The 21,329-nt window shown below is 36.2% G+C and overlaps 1 protein-coding gene across 1 annotated transcript; it reads left to right on the top strand.

The window, feature by feature from the left end:
• The first annotated feature begins 10,618 nt into the window (after window positions 1–10,618).
• On the top strand, window positions 10,619–20,501 carry LOC135154159 (uncharacterized). Its single transcript, XM_064099445.1, has 4 exons — window positions 10,619–10,697; window positions 11,423–11,612; window positions 12,255–12,328; window positions 18,617–20,501. Exons 1-4 carry the CDS (start codon window positions 10,619–10,621, stop codon window positions 18,709–18,711), a joined length of 438 nt encoding a protein of 145 aa, XP_063955515.1. The 3' UTR covers window positions 18,712–20,501.
• The last annotated feature ends 828 nt before the right edge of the window (window positions 20,502–21,329 follow it).

The following is a 21,329-nucleotide window of genomic DNA, read 5'->3' as shown; positions in this document are numbered from 1 at the left end:
CCAATCAATCAAACCTGAACATGCTTTATGTTTGTCTTTCATGCTCAAAGTCGATACAGCAGTTTATACCCGGTGCACTGGCGTACCTAGGATTTTCCAGAGGGGGGGGGGGCAATTTTTTTGGAGGATTTTTCTTCAGCGAAAAAATTTGACAAGCAAAAAAAAGGTCTTCAACCACCAACAAAGGATTTCTTAACAGAAAAGAAAAATTGACAAGCAAAAAAAAAAAAAAAAAAGGTCTTCACGTTCACGTCCCCTGTATCAGTTGTGACTCGTCAGGGGGGGGGGCAGGGATACGTCCCCTGCATGAGTTGTGACTCGTCAGGGGGGGGGGGCAGTCTGCCCCCCTGCCCCCCCCCCTTAGGTACGTTAGTGACCCGGTGCATACTTTTATAGCACAGAGCATGGGGAGAAAAGACGATGTTAAGAACATTCCTTCTTCATAACAGGAGACTGAATAGGCCCGACATAGCACCAAGAACTCTTAGAATATTACCCAGTATAATAACAAGTCTCACCGTCTGGGAGTATGTAAGATGTGAAACCTTATGCAGACGCTGAACTTAACTTCGTAATTATGTCTACCTGAAAAAAAGTCATGCAAATAAGCAAAGTATGAACAAAACGTGAAACAAATAACGCAATTGATACATAAATAAATAGATGAATATGAAATGACATGGATAAATTATAGGATTCATTTGATTATCTTGAATGTAGTTTCATATGCAGACTCGTCACAGATAAATCGACAATCTTTGAGGAAAAATGTGTCTGATTTTGGAGTGAGAAGTTAAAAAGGAAAACCCCTAAAGTGCCGCGGAGTTTGGGTTACACTTTTCCCATTATCATTTCTGGTGTTCTGTGCGATATGAGGAATACATGCCTGTTAAGAGTTCATTATTCATCCCTTTACAAATTAATTTATTCATTTAATATTCATCTCTTTCTATTTAAAAGATAATTTGCGAATATCTAGTCGACATTGTTTTGACATTAATGATCATGCGTGTCTAGTTCTTCTGCAGTATATTCTAGTGACCCCCTCCCGCATTAGCGTGGTCTCTTACACACACTGTTAAAAAAACCCGTGATTTTACAGAAAAAAGAAGATTTTGCAGAAAGCAATAACAGAATCATTCTGTAAATTCATAAAACAGGAAATTTTCTGCAATTTAACAGAACAGGTCTGTTTAAAAAGGGGAAAAGGGTGTTTTATTCAAGGAAATTTGTAAGATTACATACACCAAATACCAATTTTCTGTAAGATTACGCAATCTGGTAAGATTACAGGTGTTCTCGAGACTCTGCTGCAAGAACTTCTTTTATTTTAAGGATAAATTTTCTAACAGTGCAGTACTTTTCTTTTCTCATTAAACATTTTAAACGATGAAATTCCACCCCTATACGCCCCATTTCGTCCATCTCCTTCTATTTTCTTTTCTTCAATTCTTAACCGTTCCTTGACATAGGCTACCATTTTCACACCGTCGCTCCTAAATGTAAACCTAATTTGAATCTCATGCAGTAAATGCGACCACTGGTTTTGTTTTTCCAGCTGATGTCATGTGTATCAATTGAAAGTTCATCTTGCCGATTGGACTGCCCACGCATCGGCTATCTATATCCTCATGATCGGTGTTTCAATACAAGAATATCCCACTCCCCAAACGCTTATCGGTATATCAAGAAACCATGACAATTTGAATACATTCAGGGGAGTGTTTCATCAACATTTTCGTCCGACAAGTTGTCAGATCTGACATCTTTCTCTGATGTTGATTGGCTGAGAGGTACTGTTCCTATGGTAACTGTCGGATAAAATGGGACTTGTCGGATAAAACGTCCGACAAGTCCTTTCATGAAACGCCCCCTGTTCTTATTAAAAGGGCCCGGACATCAGGTTATTCGTTGGAAATGCATATCACCTCTTTCGAAACATGATTTACATGGGGAATCCGCCCTTACGTCATTTTAAAGCCGATGAAACAGAGATCGTGAAACCGGGATGGAGGTCATCATCTCACCTTTTTATTAACCATGCACAACAAACATGAAAATGACCAACAAATATAAATGCCTAAATCAAGAATTCTTTAAAGATGAAATCTGTCTCGTTTCAATGAGGTGCACCTAACCAGGATGAAGGTCCTTGTCGACAACGACTCTTATAACTGATTGGTATACGTCCCGATTTTTAAAATCCTTCTATTGATCTTAATATTATCGAAAAGCCATTGAGACGTTTGACAAAAATCAACTTGGCGTCAACGTGGACTTCATATTTCAAGGACATGAAAAAATGAAAAGAAAAATGAGAAAACAAAAGAAATATGAAATATTAACATTGATAAAATAATCACACTTTATGAAGAAGGCGTATTATTACAGTTCATTTTTTCCCGGAATTCCTTGATAACATGGAACCTATTTACATCAAAACCTTGGTTTATACATTTATAATTGTAAAAATAGTCTTGTAAGTTATTTAATCTCCAGATATCCTTGCCCCACAAAGTTGACAAACCCATTTTTGTATTGCTTCTGTGCAAATGTGAAGGGCGTAACTTTAAGAGATTGATGTCTTCATCCATAAACAATGATCCTCAAAAGAGCAAATTATACGTTTGGTAACTGTCCCTGGAACGTACTTTAGTATTACTTAATAATCGATGGGGGAAAGGAATTGCCCTTTTCCCGTAAACAAAATTCAATTTCCCCATAAACACAAATAAATGATTTCCAATTTTTGAAGTGGGCCTATATCATCATGATCAAATAATTACAAGTAAAGACCTTTCCCACAACATGCTCTTTTTAGAGGAATAACCCTCGTATAATGCATGTATATAATCCGTCTTTATTTGTGTTCAGGATTCTTGTCAGTTATAAAATTAAATTATTGTTAATCCACGATTGATACTGAAACTTCAATTGAATAAATTTGTAATATATCTAATGTTTAAATTGCCAAGATAGTTAAACCTAATCCAAGTAAACTAATTTAAATCGAATCCAGAAGATAACTATTTGCTCTGGCGCGCCTTTCCGTTGCTGTTTACAAATCCCTGCACATATCGTGCTACAGTTTGGGTCAAATAAAACATAAGTTAACCTCGTATCCATCATTTAAATGAATACAGGTCTACGTATTTAAGTCAATTAATGGAAGAAAATATCTTTGGATATCTTATTTCACATAGAGTACAAAAGCGTCAACTTTATCTTTAAAACAAGCGTCTTAAAAACATCCGCCAAGGATATCTTCATCATGATCTTACACACAGCGCAAGTCTTTTCGTGCATGTCGTGCATGCTTCCCGGAATGCGCACAAGAGACAAACCCTTTCTAGATGATAATTTATGAGAAAGAAAATACGCCGGAGAAGGAATGAAGGTAGAAATGTAACTCTAGCAGTCTTACCGCCCGAGTCCTCTCTAAACACGGCTTTTAAAGTGAAACTGAAGACTGGACTTCCCTCAGTCCATGTAAGATGTTCGAGTATGGTTGACGATAGCTCGGTTACCAGACGAGGGAAAAAAGGTAAAATGATGCATCTATCTCCATCAAAGGCATGCAGTGGCAATTCTTACGAAGTAACGTTATGCCCACTTTACCGGTATTAGAAACATCTATTTAAAGCAGTATGGCGTCTAGATTTTGGTTTGGATCTATCAAATTAACAGATTAAGTTAATTTAGGATGAAACATTGACAATATCTATCTAACCATTTTCCATATTGCTTTTTTTTCATGGTTTACTCACTAGGAAAATATAATTCATTGATTTGTATTACTCAATTAATTTCATTTTTCTTTCATACATGGACACAGCAAACCGAAATACATAGCATATTCAACAACACTTTCTTCAACGACGATGAAATGATGGCAATTCATAGTAGATTTCATGATCGATTTGAAAATTGTAAAAACAAACAAACAAACCAATAAACGTTTTATCACCCACTTATATCGTTCGTCTCAGTCTACAGGATTAGATAAAAAAAAAACACAATTCGAAGAAACAGGGGAACCCGATATACCTGAAAAAATATAGGATATAAATCATAAAAAAACTTTATTTGTATAAAATAATCCACTTCCGTTGCACTACTCCCCTTCTGATCCTTCCCCCTTATTCCATGATAAAACAAGACCCCGCCCCTCCCTCACCACTATCCCTTCCCACATGCTTCATCGATTTATATGGGGGATAGGGCTTTCATACATGCGGGTCCTTCACTCTGGAACTCTCTTCCTCTTGTTATCCGTGACACCAAGTCTGTAGAATTATTAAAAAAAAGCTGAAAACATACTTGTCCAATGCTGCATACACATGATTAACCAATATTATTTTCACCTCTATATATGCTATTTTTTCTCACTCTTTTCACTTTTTCACCTGTGCGCCTTGAGCATTATATTTTTAATGGATTTGGCGCCTTATAAATTGCATCTATTATTATTATTATTATATAGGTTAAATTGATATTTACTTGACTACGTTGAAACACTGTCTTGTCTGTCTCAACCAATTAAAAGTAAATAACCAACATGACCAATTTTTGTCTTACAGCTTACTGCCATTTTTATTTGTCTAATGTGGGCCTATACATCGGGATGCTTTCCTTAATTCTATTTGATAAATTTCTTTTAAATAAATTGTGAAAATACTGCTGTATCAACAAATGTCTTCGCTAATATTACCTTTTAATTTTTTAACAAAGAAGTGGTGTGCGCGTGTGTTTGTGGGTGCATGCCGTGGATAAGGATAACCAATTCCAGCCCCATACTGTATTAAAAAAGAAAATGGAAACTGCCATGACTGCAGACATTTCACCTTGTTTGTAGTATCAATAGCTATAGAGAAAAACTAAACATAATTGGCTCCAGCATGTCTAGTGTCAAACGTAGACTGATTGTAGGCCTATTATAAATATAAATATGATTATTGTTTTTTTCTTCTCAATTGCTCTCGAGACCCTTTCTGCTCAGAGGACATCCATGTTTAATGAAAAACATCATCTGCAATGTATTCGGGTACGACATTGGTAATCTGCAGTATACGTGCACATTACACTATTTTTTTTTACAGTTTGTTTTGATATGAGTGATCTGAAATGCTGCGACATATCTGCACGTATGCATCGTGCTGCATGTCGACAATGCAAAGAGAATGGAGGAAATAAACCATTCGGTCGATATTTCGAGCGTGAACAGTGAGAAGCAGTATACATGCAGAACAAAATTCTGCTGGTGACCTTCTTTACCCCTCTCTACCCATACCATAAGTCTAGCCATCCCATTATATTTGATGTTGGTTTAGGAATCCGTGTACCGCGGAAAAAAATGTGTGTGTGTTGGGGGGGGGGGGGGGTGAGGAGAGGGGGGTATTCGAAAATGCACACTTTCTCATAACAAAATCTTTAACATTGTGAAAACAGTTACCTTTTCAGGCTTTTCTTGGATCTCAATAATGTTATTTTGGAGACATACACATATGTACATCCATTATACAGTTCTATTCTTCAGAGATGTCACAATGATTTCCCAGAGGCGATCTCGCTCCTGACACCCCCTCCCCACGGTATAAGACTTCGTTGATGTACAAAATGTACAATTTCCGTGGGGGGTGGGGCATATCACCCCTCCTTAATGATCCCCATGGATCCAACTCCATCTTTAATCTCTACTTCAATAGACCATTTTCTATTTATAGAGTTCGGTACTTGGGGTGTAACGGGGAAAGTGTATACTTTACGATGCACTTATAATACTCTTTACTCTAGATTTAGAGGGCATCAGACGATTCGTGTTTCGTGCCCAGCTGCATTTTTAACCGACAAACCACAAGACTTGAAGTCTTTAGAAACCCAACATAATGGTTTAAGTATAGAATAAAATTGTATATAACGTGGCACGGAAATTGGGGGTTTGAGGTGAGATTAGACTAATACACCAGATTTGATAGCATTCCTTACAGCTCTTCAAAAATATTGATATAAGAATAAAACGTTATATTGATAGTAGGCCTCTACGTAGACAGACTTTCGCGATTTTATTTGTATGATTAAGTATTTTATCTTTTTGTTGTTCTTTTATTTATATTACTTATTTTATTTATATATTTATCAACTATTTGTGTATAAATAATTTGATTCATCCTTTATTATTCATCCTTCTTTAAGTCAGGAAGCCTCATCATTTCAACACTGTTATTCTTAGAGGCCCAACAATACAACATGTTACACACATATTGAAAATTATACAAGTTCGGACATTCACTTTTAAACAAACGCAAATAATATTATAAAACAACAAAATCTGCAAAGTCTATGATATAGGTTGTAATATTATACCACAAAAAAGGAGTTACCAAAATATAAGTTTGCGAAGTTTTTTTCAAAATGCAGATTAAAATCCTCAAAAAAGTTTCGAGTGAAAACAAATTATGACTAAATAGCTTCATCTAATGAAGATACCACGTGTCTATTAATGTAGTACACGGTATATCATTCCTCTATTTGTTCATGTGAGTTGAGATCGGACTAGCATAAGTTGTCTGCCGGTATCAGCGGTTTGTAAAACTCGTTCCCCACAGTACATTGCTATCCGTCACCGGCGGCTATATCTAAATTAGGCCTAATAGCTTATTAATTATCAGGTGTTATGACTTACTTAATTTACTTAAATGTAGATTACATTTTGTTGGATACTTTGAGAAATATGCAATGATTTCAAATTCGAATATTTGTATATGAAAAAATCTCCGCCTTGTAGACGGGTAATTGTGGCTAAAATAAGTTAATATCTTATGAAGATAACAGGTGTATATACATGTAGTATACTATTGAGGATAAATGAGAATGTGCAGAGAAGAGAGAGGGAGAAAATATATACAGACATATCGTAATAACCACAATTATTTCAGACCAAGTCAACGCAGGAGACATTGGCAAAATTAGGACGCGTTGCCATGGCGACAGCTCATGACCTCGCAAAGAAAACACAGGTGTAAGTCTCATTGCTATCATGGTTATGTTGACATTATAACCACATTATGAGCTTGATCGAAAACATGAGCAGGTGCTGCTATAATGGAAGCGATTTGATTCGGAAGCGGTCGCGTGGATGATGTGAGGGGATGACGATGGAAGTAAAATTTTTATCAAATCTCTAAGCATAATTATACATGTATTTTCCTAAAACTTTTACAGGTAGAAGGAGAGAGAGGGAAGAGTGATACGACAAAATGGAGAGATATTGAATAAGTGAGTGAGAGGGAGGGAGAGAGAGAGAGAGAGAGAGATGGGGATCAGACAATGAAAGCCTAAGGCAAACTGTTTTAAGATGTTTTCTTAGAGGGTGTAGAAGATTTCCTTCCCTTATACCGCGGTCATATTTGCTCTAAGGTGGCCGTACGGCGAGTCGAAAACAGCCGTTTTTAACATTTTTTGTACCAGCTATACATAGGACGGTGGTTTGAATAAAAATGAATAAAACGGCTGTTTTCGAATCGCCGTACGGCCACCGTAGAGCAAATGTGACCAAGGTATTATGAATACTATGACTCTATTATAGACGAAGAGTCAAACTAAACATGCTAAATAGAGCATGACTGAATTCTGTATGTATTGTGTTAACAGTGATCAGTGGTAATGGTGCAAGCGTTATGAATAGTAAGCTTTCGATTGTCTGCGACTGCAACGATCTCCTAGTTCACCGGAAGTGGTGACACCGCTCGTTCAGTATCACGTTCGTACATTGATGAAAACAGTTTCGATTTAAGTCGACGTACCCGTACCAGGCCACAGCATATACCAGCGTGATAGCGAGCGGGCCGTGGGCCGATGCTCGGCCGGAGAATCAGGCGTAGCATCACGCTACGAACAGTGGCGTAGCTAGGATTTTTTTCCTGGGGGGGCACTGGGGGGTCCTTGCTTTTTCAGGGGGGGGGGGCACCATTTTTTCGGTGTGTGTGTGTATGTGTCACAAGGGCGGATCCGACTTTCGCCAATAGGGGACGGTGCCCGAAATTATCTTCACCTATATTTTCCCCGATCAGTCACTTCTTAGTTTTATTCTTATAAAACAACATTAACATGAAATAAGCCTTATAAAAAGTGCGAGCGCGAAGCGCGAGCGATTTTTTTTTTTTACTTTTATGTATTTTGTCCTGAAAATTTAATATTCTGGGCAATGTTATGTGTGATCCTGAACAAGATTCGTATGTAACTAGATGGTTACTGCGAACGCCAAGCGCGAGCAGAAATTTTTATTACCTGTTCTAGCATTATCGAAAAGGGACCTGTTAAGGACTGCTTACAGTTACCCACGAAGACGGTATATATTTCGATAATGCGAGCGCGAAGCGCGAGCAAATTTTTTTAACATTCCGACCTAAAAATGGTCATTCTAAGCACTTTTTGTATTAATAAATGGGATAGGTATGTAACTAAACAATTGATGCGAGCGCGAAGCGCGAGAGGTAGAAAATTTAGATTTCAGACCTAAAAGCGGGACACCCTATTCATATTTTGTAAATCATAAATAGGATATAGTTAATTGGGTATCATTAATAATGCGATCATGAAGCGTGAGCAGACAATTATTGATATTCTGACGTGAAACTGGATAATTTAAGTACATTTTAAATAAAGAACATGCAGGCCATCGCGCATGTTTTAGATTTAGACCTAGAATCTGGGCATTCTGAATACATTTGTTTAGTGGAACATTATGGAATACACCTAGACAATATGAACTTGGCAAATCAAACAATGTGACCACGCAGCGTGAGCTTAAATTAAATGCTGATATGTAGACCATAAAAACACACATTTTACAGAGCACTTAAATTTGTAAATGAAAAAAATAATGAAAGCTCGATGTCCGAGCTAAAATATGTTTTGTATATAGACTTCAAAACTTGCTCCATATCAGCCTATTGAGCAAGATATGAATCTCATCGAACAGGCAATTCTGGTGCGAAGCGCAAGCAAAAATTTTATATGGTAACATGAAAGATTTTTTTTTGCAAGTCTTCCCCTCACATTATTTCATTCACTCGTCTTCCTCTTCCTTTTTGTTCTTCTGTCTTTCTTCTTTTTTCTTTTTTTCTTTTCTTCTTTCTCCCTTTTTTTTTTTTGCTCTGCCAATTTTTTTCAGGGGGGGGGCACCTGGGGGGGGGCACACCAAATCTCAGGGGGGGGCACGTGCCCCCCCCATGCCCCCCCGTAGCTACGCCACTGGCTACGAACCAGTGGGGCGACTGCGGGTGCAACATTTGCGCTCTTGCGCAAAAAGCCGAAAAACACACTTGTTTGGAAATAGAACATCAATTACCTATCGGATATGTAGTGTCTAAAAACAGGACACACTAAATGTAATGGAAAAGCTGGTGACAAGCAGTAGTTTGCAGTTTACCAGCCCTGCTGAATCAACGAAACTCGAATGGTGATGCGGCTTCATTCATTTTTGCTAAGCTTGGATGACGTAATAATGTATGAACTAGCGCTCGTTCGAGCACTATGACACCGAACGTCAAAACCCTCAAATACGAGTCACAGATTTGGGCAGTGAACGAGAAGGCTCGTCACAGATTACTTCGCGCATGCGCAGCGCTCCCAAAATTCCTTAATCTCGTACGTCCACATGGCTCGTCACAGAAAACGAAAGGTCTCTATTATGACGATGAAGACGAATACGACGACGACGATGATGATAATGATGATGACAAAGATGATGATGGAGTGTAGGTCTCTACTGATTCAAAATATTTGTTTAAAAAGTGTTCGCAAGAGAGAGTGCACTCCGTTTACATAAAGCAAAAGAGTGAAGTTCGTGTATTTGAAGGAAAACATAAAGAAAAAATAGACACACGAAACGGTGTAATATAATGAAGGAAGGTGTGAAAATGATTTTAAGAAACACCAGCTGCAGAATGATGCAAAGAAATGTGAATTTCGCGAGATGTTATTTAGAGATTTAGGACAACAGGAAACGTAATATTGATCGAATCGATTAGTGGTCGGATATTATTGGTTTAAAGAATGATGACGTGATCGGAGTGATAGAGGTAAATCTGAGCCCCGTCTTACAAAGAGTTACAATTGATCCGATCAAACTCAACTATGGAAAGCCAGCAACGTCACCATCTAAAATACATGTTTGTTCTAAATATTTTCTAGATAGGATGTATATTCATACATTCATAGTTTTCTTTTAAATTCAGTATACTTCTCTTGGTTTTCCAAGGACATTGGGTCAGATGCACAAAAAGTAGCAATTACTGGCAAGCAATTGCTTCAAGCACAAGCAATCGCTTGCCAAGCAAAAGATCATGCCTTAGCAATTATTTTATTTCGTATGCATAACCTTAAACCCCTTTTCTTGCCTTCAGAAAGCACTTACTCGAACGCAATAGTGTGGCAGGGTAAAATACCGCTTCTCTCCTGTCTACCTGTAACATCTTTCCTCATACGTGGTGTCCAACTTTTGTCGTTTCTAATTGATAAATTAATATAGTTGGCATTCAGTTTGCCCTTACAAGAAAGAAAACATGTTCATGTAGGCTACTGTACACCTTTGGGGGTCTCTCTCAGCTACATAAACATGATTATAAGACGCGAACGGGCTGATCAAACAAACGCTCAAGCTGCTCTGAAGCAGCTTGAGAAAACCCTAGCAAAATGTTCGTTTTATGCATACGCCTTTTAGCAATAGCTTAATCTTGAAGCAAACGGTAGTATAGGCATAAGCAATTGCTTAGGCTTACTAGAAAAAGCTTTTGCTTGCTCATTTTTATGCGTACGGAATCGAGCAAAAGCCTAGCAAAAACAATTGCTACCTCTTTATGCATCTGACCCAATATGCAAAACCCACATTTACACACCAATAAATTATAAACGTGAACTCCCTCATACCCCAACACTTACCCTGGTATATTATTTATGCAAATACTCGCAACAGCATTCAAGGACCTTCATAGTCGAAACAATAATATTGTTTCTTCCTACTTTAGTTATGATTATCATAATGATGATAAAAGATTAATTGAATATTATATTATTTGAAATATCATTCTTTGATAAAAGTGAAAGCGTTACCTCTTTATCCGTTCCTAATTACGTGTCACATTCTATTTTGTATTTTCCACATAAAACTTATCTTCTAAATTTCATTTTTAAATGTTTCGTAAATAATTACAGTATGTTGATTCTTTAGACACAATGATCATTGGATCCAATGGAAGAACGGAGCTGTTATGCTAAACAGCTCTGAAATGGGCTGTTCAACCGTATCATACTATTATGATTATTATTGTTGTTGTTGTTTTGTAAGTTATCGTTTTATTTGATTTCGGAAATAAAACAAATAAACAAACAATTATATTTCCTTTTGCATTTCCATTTCCAGTGCCTGGTGTGGTAGAAAGTTCTGATGTGCCTAACAAGGGGACCTGGCCGACCACGGGGAAGCCCCTTTCTAACACCGTCCAGGGATCAGACAGACTAAAAGGGGAGAGGACGATCTCGGACCACATGGAAGACTCCATGGTCATCGACGCCCCCATCACCATCAAAGACGACCTCGAACAAATATGTGTGTAAGTAGTATTAGGTTGTCAGGTAAGACGATGGTCATGTTTGCGATGCTATTGGTGTGGCTTTTCATCACGATGACCATGGGTCTATATTTTGCGTTGCTGATAAAAAAAATATTGTCAATGACGACGACGATGAGGTTGCTGCTTATGATGATGGTGATGATTATATTGATGATAATAATGGTGATGGTGATGATAATGATGGTGATGTGATGATAATAATGATGGTGGTGATGATAGTAATAATATGATGATAATGGTGATGATGATGATGATAATGATGATGAAAATGATGATGATGATGATAGTGATGATGATTAGAAAGTGAAAGAAAAGAAGAACGAGGGTGAGAAGGCGGAGGAAAATGACAGCGGCTTGTTGTTGATGCGGAGAAGGAAGACTTGGAGAAGGAGGATGAGAAAAGGAGGGGGAATAGGGGGAGAATATCAATGCTTTTGGTGCTGAAGATGAGATACAGGAGTGGATAGCAGCATTAAGAGAAGCAGGAGATATAATGATAATGATCATGATGATGGGGAAGACGATTTGAGATGTGAATGATGACAGAAAGGAAACAGAATAATACTCAATAAAACTCATTTGAAGCTTAATACATGCATATTCCTATCTTATTTACTACAGAGATATAAGGCATGTTCAGGCTATGCTGAGGGAGGTCGATCATAACGAGTTACTACCAAGACAACGAACTCCAGGTAAGTGAACGTGTTCTCTGTGGGTCTCTCGCTGAATTGCTCCTCGGGGAGTGGAGAAAGTACAAACCATCGGATAGCCAGAACCCGATGACCGAAGATGTCATCCTTGAAGTGGAATCTTGTTATAATTATAATGAATTTCGTGAGTATCTTGGAGTTGGGTATGCTTACAGGCAACACGTAAGTGTTATTCATCAAGGTTTGGCGGAAATCTATCCGAAAACAACATATTATAGTGTGACGTCACATGCTAGCAGCAACCTCACCTCATAACGTGTTTTTGCATTAAAAATTATAATCAGCAGACAAATTACTTTATAAGATGTAAAAATAATCTGAAGAGTTTGAGCACAAAAAATGTTTGAAGTCATTTCAAGCTCGTTAACTACGAAATGAATTATGTGGTAAAGTAGATGCTTGCCAACATGTTCAAGAGCGAGTATGTCTACGAAAATCTGGAATGCCAGAGAAAACAGAACATTAAGGATGAACAAAATGGGTGTAATGAGAGAGAGAGAGAGAGAGATGTGGGAAGTAAAAATGCAGTTAACACCATGCATTGGTAGAAATATGAATAAGACTACGAACGTACATAATTTGATTTCACGTTAATGAAGTTATCCCCTTAATGACACTAATCAAATTTCATCGCCATCTTTCTTATAAAAAAGGATAACATGGGAAACACAAAAGAAAACGAAAGAACAGAATATGAAAATCCCTTTAACTCTTGCAACATTTTCAATGACAATGATCTATTGACGATGTATGTTATATTTGAAAATAAAACCGAACTAGATAAAAAGAACAATAACGACAATGAAAAGACCTTTCCAACGAGGTTTGCCTATTATTAATACGAAAGATGTAAAAGCGATTTCATGGGTTTGTAAGAATGCGCATCGATGCTCAATGCGAATGCCCCAATAACGTTTTATTTCGTGGGTCGTGAATGGAATATTTTCTGTTTGTACACAAAATAAAACTGTAGGAAGCGATGAGCAAATAGAAATGTATGTCACCGGGGATTAATATTATTAATGGTAGACTGGTGTCCTTTCATCTTCCTCTTTGTCTCTCTCTCTCTCTCTCCCTCACACAAACATACACTCTTTCCCCTCTCTCCCCCAACACACACCCGCACACAGGCATAATATTCCACAGACACTATATCCATCTTTAACCATCTTTCATATCCCGCTCTTAATTTTTTCTCTCTCTCCTCTTCTTTTTAGATTGTCTCTTAAAATATTCATCTCTCCCATATTCTATATTTTTGTCTGTCTGTCTGTCTGTCAGTCAGTCTGTCTCTCTATCCCCCTCCCTCTTCCCCTCTCGTGCCTTCTCTCTATTTCATTTTCGTCTCACTCCAAACCTCTCTTTCGTTCCTTTCTATCATCTAGATTCTGCGTTCTGCCTCAAAACTTTACTAAATTCATATATGAAGAAACGGTTAAAAAAAAATAAAAAAGAATAAAGGCAAATGCAATAGAAATTTATCGTTGATTTTCATAAAAGCTTAGAAATCGCTTGACAAGAATATGGCTGAAATTTAGCTGAAATATATATTGTTTACACAAAATAGCACTCATATCCATATTGCTAAAATTTCTATCAAGCGTTTATAGGCATACGCTTTCAAACAAAAATGGCCTCTATAATATGCGATACGAAATCCTGATATGAACTCGTTACAATATGTTCTCTAAATAGGCAATATAACAATTTCAAATTGATCCGCTTGTGGCCTACGAAAATTTTAAATTGTCCATTCAGTTCATTATTCCTGTCCATTTTCCACTATTTTCCCTTAATGGAATTGCACAGTTTGATTGTATTCATTTCAATTTCGAATAAATTGAATATGGAGGCAAAATACATTATATAATTTGGAGAGTTTTTGTAGTCATGTGCAAATATCGCTTCGTAAAACTAAACAGTAAGTTTGGTGTTATTCTTGCATTTTTTCCTGTCAAAGGAAATTGATCTTTCCTTGAAAAGAAAATATCGCAGATGCTTTATTTCCGACTTAAACTGTAAATACAATATTAACCTTTTTAATAAAGGTTTTTTATGATAACTTTTGTGAAAGAGAGAGATATATATGATATATATATTTATACATGTATATACAAAGGCCTATGTAAATATCGTTATAACACAATTATGCCCCCCCCCCCTTGAAAGCGAAGAACTTTTTTTTCTTGTCATTTTTTTTCGTGGCCTTAAATGACCTTAAATTTTGGATAAAAACCTACCAATAGGGGGGGGGGGGCGAAAACATTTTTACCCACATTTTCCCTGATCGGCCGCTCAACGATGATTTTTGTTTGTTTCTTTGAAGTGGTAGTCCTAACAGTTCTTAGCTTTATTCTTATAAATCAACATAGATATGTAATAATCTTATAAGCCCTATTCATATATTGCGAGCGCGATGTGCGAGCCAAAAAAAAAATCGGATTTTTTTTTTTTTTTTTGTCTTGAAAATTGAACATTATGTGCAATGTTTGTAATCTTAAACAAGATGCATAATAAGATAATTACCGCGAGCGTGAAGGACGAACAGAACTTTTTAAATATACGTTCTGGCCTAATCGAAAAGGGTGCCTGTTAAGGACTCTCTGCAGTAAGCCATAGAGACGATACACATTTCAACAATTAAATAATGCGAGCGCGAAGCGCGAGATGATAATTTTGTACATTCCGACCTTATTGACCTAAAAATCTGGCATGCTAAGTACTTTTTGTAATTTGGAACTGGTAGGTGTCTCATAAAGCTGTTCGTAAAGTTACGCACAACTTAAAGCACGACTGGAACAGGTTCTTAGGTCATATATCAATTATACAGGGATGTCACATAGCACAAGAAAGGGTCACCAGTCGTGCGTAAAGTCGTTCGTAACTTACGAACAGCTTTATTAAACACCCACCTGGATAAATAACTAAACATTTGATGCGAGTGCGAAGTACGAGCAGAAAAAAATTGATACTCTGATTTGAAACTGGATAACATAAACACGTTTTAAATAATGAACCAACTCTCAATAAACATGCATGCGTGCGTTTTAGATTTAGACCTAAAATCTCGGCATTCTGAATACATTTTTTTAATCATGAAATTCAATAACAAGGGCGAAGTGCGAGCTGAAAATATTTGATATTCCGATCAGAAAAAGGATCAAATTAAGCACTATTTCAAGCACTATGTAGAGAAACTGTGAAGTGCATGTGGAAAGAACTGGAAAAAAAAATGATACGAACGCGAAGCGCGAGCTGATATTTTTCATTATCATTTTTACCTACGACCGCGGGACATTCAAATGACATTATGCCATCATATGAAAATGATGACTATCTTCCTATTGCTCTTTCTAAGCACGAGATGAAACTTTTCGATATTCCGTTCTAAAAAGGGGGACAATTTAGTTATTAGGAATTCATTAAAGTGATATCTTATTTATTAATCTGATAAACCTTATGCGACGAATTTTATTGATATTGAGGCTGGACATTTTAAAAACTTTTGTAATTATAAATAGGATGCATGGGTTGATATATTTTTAACAATATTGGATCCGCGCCTGTATAATTCTGCATATAAAGAGAAGGAAATAGAGTGAGATAGATAGAAAGATAGAGAGAGAGAAAAAGAAGGGGGGGGGGGGTCAATAGGTGAAGGATGTTTGAGGAAACCGCACATTACAATCAAAACTTTTACATTTATTCTGTGGCGTGTATTCTAAATGTGACTGTCACAATGAAGGTGCGTCCTGTTGCCCCGTATGAATAATACTGATGCGAGGGATTGCAAATGAAAGAATGTAATCAACATCGCCTGACGACATGAACTCTCGTTGAACTACATGTTTCTTTCTCGGGAAACATATTCCAAATTACAATTTAATGACACAGATATATTTACCTGATATAAACTAATGTTGGCGAGATGAAAAACCAAAGTATTTGCAACCCCTCCCCAAAGTTACGTATATTATGTTGTAACGGTGAGTCTATATGTTCCCCTTATATTCAGTAGAGTAACAAGCGTTTTTTGTCGCAGAAAAAAAAGTTATTTCCCCCTTTCGATACAATAATTGAATTGCTACAATTATTACAATCATGATAGGAAAAGAGGCGGTCCTCTTCTTTTTTATTTGATCTTATATAAATTATCCAGATTACACAAATATAGGCCGACGTGTATTCGCATAATTATAATACCGATAAAAATTGACGGATTTGAGGAAGTTGAGTAAGGCTTTGTGACCCAGTATAAAGCATGCCTTGTGTGGTAGACATTCCCTGATTATTAAAGGACAAGTCCACCCCAACAAAAACATGATTTAAATAAAAAGAGAAAAATCAAGCAAGCGGCATAACACTGAAAATTTCATCGAAATCGGATGTAAAATAAGAAAGTTATGATATTTTAAAGTTTCGCTTATTTTCACAAAACAGTTATTTGCACATCCTGGTTGGTATGCAAATGACGGGACTAATGACATCATCCACTCACTATTTCTTTTGTATTTTATTTTATGAAATAAGAAATATTTCAATTTTCTCCTCATTGTCATGAGAAACAAAGTTTCATTCATTCTTGAACATGTGGAATTACCAGTTTTAACATTTTGTGGTTTAACCAAGAGGGTCTTTATTGTCAAATCTGTTGAAATTGAAATATTGTATAATTCAAACAATAAAAAACAAAAGAAATAGTGAGTGAGTGACATCATCAACTCTCTCATTTGCATATCACTGAGTTGAGCATAGAACTGTTTTGTGAAAAATAAGCGAAACTTTAAAATGTCATAACTTTCTTATCTAACATCCGATTTTGATGACATTTTCAGCGTTTTTCTTGTTTGATTTTTCTCTATTGATTCAAATCAACGTTTCCTGGGGTAGACTTGCCCTTTAAGAATATAGAACAAAGTCTTTCTTAAGTAGATTTGTAGTTAGTTTCTCTTAAGTAGATTAGTGTAGTTAGTTTAATAGTTAAGTAGATAATTATTCTAGATAGAAATAACAAAGAGGATTACCCCCAAAAAATCACATTAATATTTTGGTATTGAAAAAATAATGTGCTTAATGATGGACGAAAGAACACGACTAAAATAAGCATTATAGGCCTAGACCCGGTGAATGTCCAAATTCCTCTGTGGAATGTAAAAAAAGTAATGGGAAATAATGGGACGAGTATACCATTTAAGCATTTAGACCAGTACTAATTAATCAATGTTAAATATTTTTAAGTTTAGGGGACAGATCAATTTGTGTTCCAAAGATTTGTAACATTAAAACCATAATAGCTAAAATAATTTTCAAAGTAAATTTGCTGAGTTGATATATTATCAGGGTATTATTGGGACAGTGAACTCTTACCAGGAGACTATATTAGAATGTACAGGGTGCCTACATACATCCACAGCAAGATACTTTTAAATTCAAGACAGTTTCTTAATAAAATCCACCCATAAAATCTCCTTTTTCCATGCACCATCTACCACAACCATTACCACCCCCTTTCATTTGTTTAAAGGGTACTATGGGCTGAAAATAACTAAGTAGAGTAAAAATTCATCTAGCAAGTACGCTTAAAATTGCATCAAAATCTGATGACAAGTACAAATAAAGAAGTTATAAGTTTAGTAATATTATTGTGAAAACGGTCTCAATTGTGTTATGTTGTAACGAAAAGAATTGCAGTGATGAATATCTTATGCATTAAAACAGTTGTCAAATGAATTTTTGTTCCATTCTTGGTGGACAAACTTTTGAATAATTATTACTTAATGTAATAAAATACAAAAGAGTAAGTGGGGATATGACATCGCCACCTTGCTAATTGCATACCGGTATTCATCAAGACTTGCATAGAACAGTTTCACCGATTTTTTTTTAATATGTCATCGTTACCCAGGGTAGCATGTTTAGTGATTCAGACACTACTGTCATCCAGGGCCCTGCACAATACATATATACATAAACCAATCAAAAGAACATATACAACACATTATGAAGTCGACATTGTTATATTAGAGAGAAATGATTAGAGAGAAATAATGCAAATATTTAAAATGTCATATCTATGTTATTCCTCATCCGATTTTGATGAAATTTTCAGTATATCGTTTGTCTGATTTTACCTTTTCTGTTCTAATCATATCATTTTTTAGCCTGGAGTGACGTATATAATGGGTAATTTTGAGGATATCAGCCTAGTGCCAAAATGCTCTCTCACCGTTTTCCATCTTTTTCTCTCCCCTTTTTCCACTTTGAATACAGATGGTAGTGCATTCATCTCCGAAGTTCTTCCCGTGAGCGGTGTTGGTAAGATGAGGAGGAGGCTTATATGGTGTTGCTGTTCTAAACCTCTATAAAGTACCGTCAGCTGATCCAATCATCACTTAGAAGCCATGGGTGAGGAAGTTCGACCCTACAAGGAGCAACCGATCATAATGTGGCACACATTATTCTTGTTTGATTGAGAGCGACTTAAATCTCCAAATAACAACAACTGGACGGTCGAGGAAATTCTTTGCGAAATAGAGTGCAATCTTCAAGACCCAGTCGCTTATTACAATTTTTCAACAATAACGTCAGCATCCGTCTCGATACTTATGTAGGAAGGGGTAAAATGACAAAAATTCCATGAACATGTTGAAATACCAAAAGAGGGCAAATGCTAATGCAGTCTGCCAACATTTAGATAGTCAGAAATGGATGCTGCTGAAGAATGAGGTTTAAACTTACGCATTTTTTTTAACGGTTTTCGATATGGGGGTGGGGGTTATTGGGTTTAAACCACCCTTTGGGATCCGTGAAAGAAAGGGGAAGGTGGTCTATACGGAAGGGAGGGTTCAAGACGCAGTACGTCGCAGCTCAGTAAAAAGATGAACCTCAAATGCCCTTTTTTCCTTGTCAATTTTTTGGGACATAAAAGCTGGTCAACCCCCTTTTAGCGAAAAGCTATATAGATCCGCTAATGATTAGGCGTCAGGATCTGTCAGGGGCTTCGGTACGACTCTCGCACCTGGTAGAAGCATCCGGGACGTGAAATTCGGAACATTAAATACTAAAAATGATATAAAGAAACCAAAAGTCAAAGGGGATGGACAAATTACAGAAGCGGTGGCTTTCGAAAATTTAATGGTAGAAAATATAGACTAGGAAAAGTGAAGTGAGATGCCTACAGCAAATTTTAAGGTCCCTAATGTCTTAGGCCTTGTGGTTCAACATTACGGGCCAGAGTCGTAAAACTTGGGATTCAACGAACCTTACTAAAGTCAAATTCAATTCTTGAATAGTTAGTTGTGGTATGTTACAAGTCAATTTACGTTTGATTTTTGTAAGTTGAGTTCATTACCAAGTTTTAAACCAAAGGGTCCAATAATTTTTTGTTGGGGTTGTGAAAGCAAACTTACCCCGTGGGTTGTCATATCTTATGCGTCAACCACTTTGCCTAAACATGCTAAGTAAGCACTGGAAAATGTACGCTTAGGCTTACTTTTCTTGGTCTATGGCAAAGATGCTATAAGAAGATAAGTCCAGAATGATCCTCAAACAACCGATAGGCCTATTACAGAAATGATAGTCACTTAACAAAATTAGAAGAAGTTCTCTGTTAGGATCAAGAATATCACATCATGGCGTTCTGGATTTACGAGCATTGTTACTCCATGAAGTTTGTAAGTAATAGAAAGTTGCAGAATTATGAATAACAAAAAATAACAAGAATAAACAAAGTCATACAAGCATAGCACATCAACCGGGTGCACTATTATAAGTATTTGTTTGAATATTTTATGATGCAAAATTAGGTAACTTCCTCATGCATAAGACTAGTGAAGGTCAATTGAAGATATTGATTTTGTTATGAAAAGTATATAAATGTCATGGCAAGATGTAAATATTTCAGCAATAACGCGTTTTTACGCACTGTGCGTCACTCCATTTTATGTAAGTCTTCTTCATATTATGATGTCGCTAGTAATATTAGTATGATTTAGATAGTGATATTTTTATGGTAGTATTGTCATTTCTCATTATTGCCTAAAGTCATATGTCGGTGGAAGTAAATGAAAGTTACACAACGGGAATCTTAAGTTACTTTGACCTTACGCCTTTTTCTCTTTTGCATCATCATAGATTAATCATTACAGCATTTTACCCCCCCAAAAAAAAATTACAGAATAAAAATCTTTGGAGAATGATGATAATATAGCACATAACTCATAATCCTATTCATTTTTATACACTCATTAGATAATTGACCTGTTCTTCTGTTTATTTTCCACTAAGTGGATAATCCAAAGAATATAAAAGTAAATTAATATCAAGTTACACTTAACTTGATTGAATTTATTCTTCTTTTTCATTTCAAATAGATTGACAAAGTAAGTACAAAGCAAAATATGTATAACAGAATCGAAAAAGTGGAACTCACTGGAAAGCATTGCTGGTTTATGTAAGTCCCCTGCAATAAATAACCGATTAAAATTTATTATTAATACGCTTTCTTTAATTATTTGATTTAAACTCATCATTGATAAAGTGTATCAATGCAGAATATGTACAAGTACATCTAATAAAAAATAACCAGTGTTTCTGCGGTATTCAGAAAAACACACAGGTTTGTGATTTGGGGGGTCTGATATTAATTTGGGCGAAAAACTCTTCTGTGTGGTATATCGATACAAATGGGATACATATATATACATACACACAATGTACATAGTTCACTGAAAATATTCATGGTTCAGCTGGCCTGATAGACACAATTATATTTACAGAGGGACATATTAATCGCTGCACAGTATTCAAATAGCGGGTTCCTTTTTTTTAAATTAAACTTCACATCACTGTATATACTATTTTCAATAATAAATGTGCATATAATTTATCATGGTCAGATACCGAAAGTTGAGGACCAAATTGTAAAAGTCAAATAATAAAAGCATAGATATTTTCATGATATTGTCAGAGAATAAATATAGTT

This window comes from Lytechinus pictus, chromosome 5 (assembly GCF_037042905.1).
Source record: "Lytechinus pictus isolate F3 Inbred chromosome 5, Lp3.0, whole genome shotgun sequence".
Taxonomy (NCBI): Eukaryota; Metazoa; Echinodermata; class Echinoidea; order Temnopleuroida; family Toxopneustidae; genus Lytechinus; species Lytechinus pictus.
This window is presented reverse-complemented; position numbering and strand designations above follow the sequence as displayed.

What these genes read in the sequence shown, in the direction of transcription:
- LOC135154159 (XM_064099445.1), top strand. Translation starts at nt 10,619, where the DNA reads ATGATTATAAGACGCGAACGGGCTGATCAAACAAACGCTCAAGCTGCT. An exon ending in TGAGAAAACCCTAGCAAAAT is followed by an intron (nt 10,698 to 11,422) that starts GTTCGTTTTATG and finishes TTCCATTTCCAG; the next exon opens with TGCCTGGTGTGGTAGAAAGT. An exon ending in ACCAAGACAACGAACTCCAG is followed by an intron (nt 12,329 to 18,616) that starts GTAAGTGAACGT and finishes CTTTGAATACAG; the next exon opens with ATGGTAGTGCATTCATCTCC.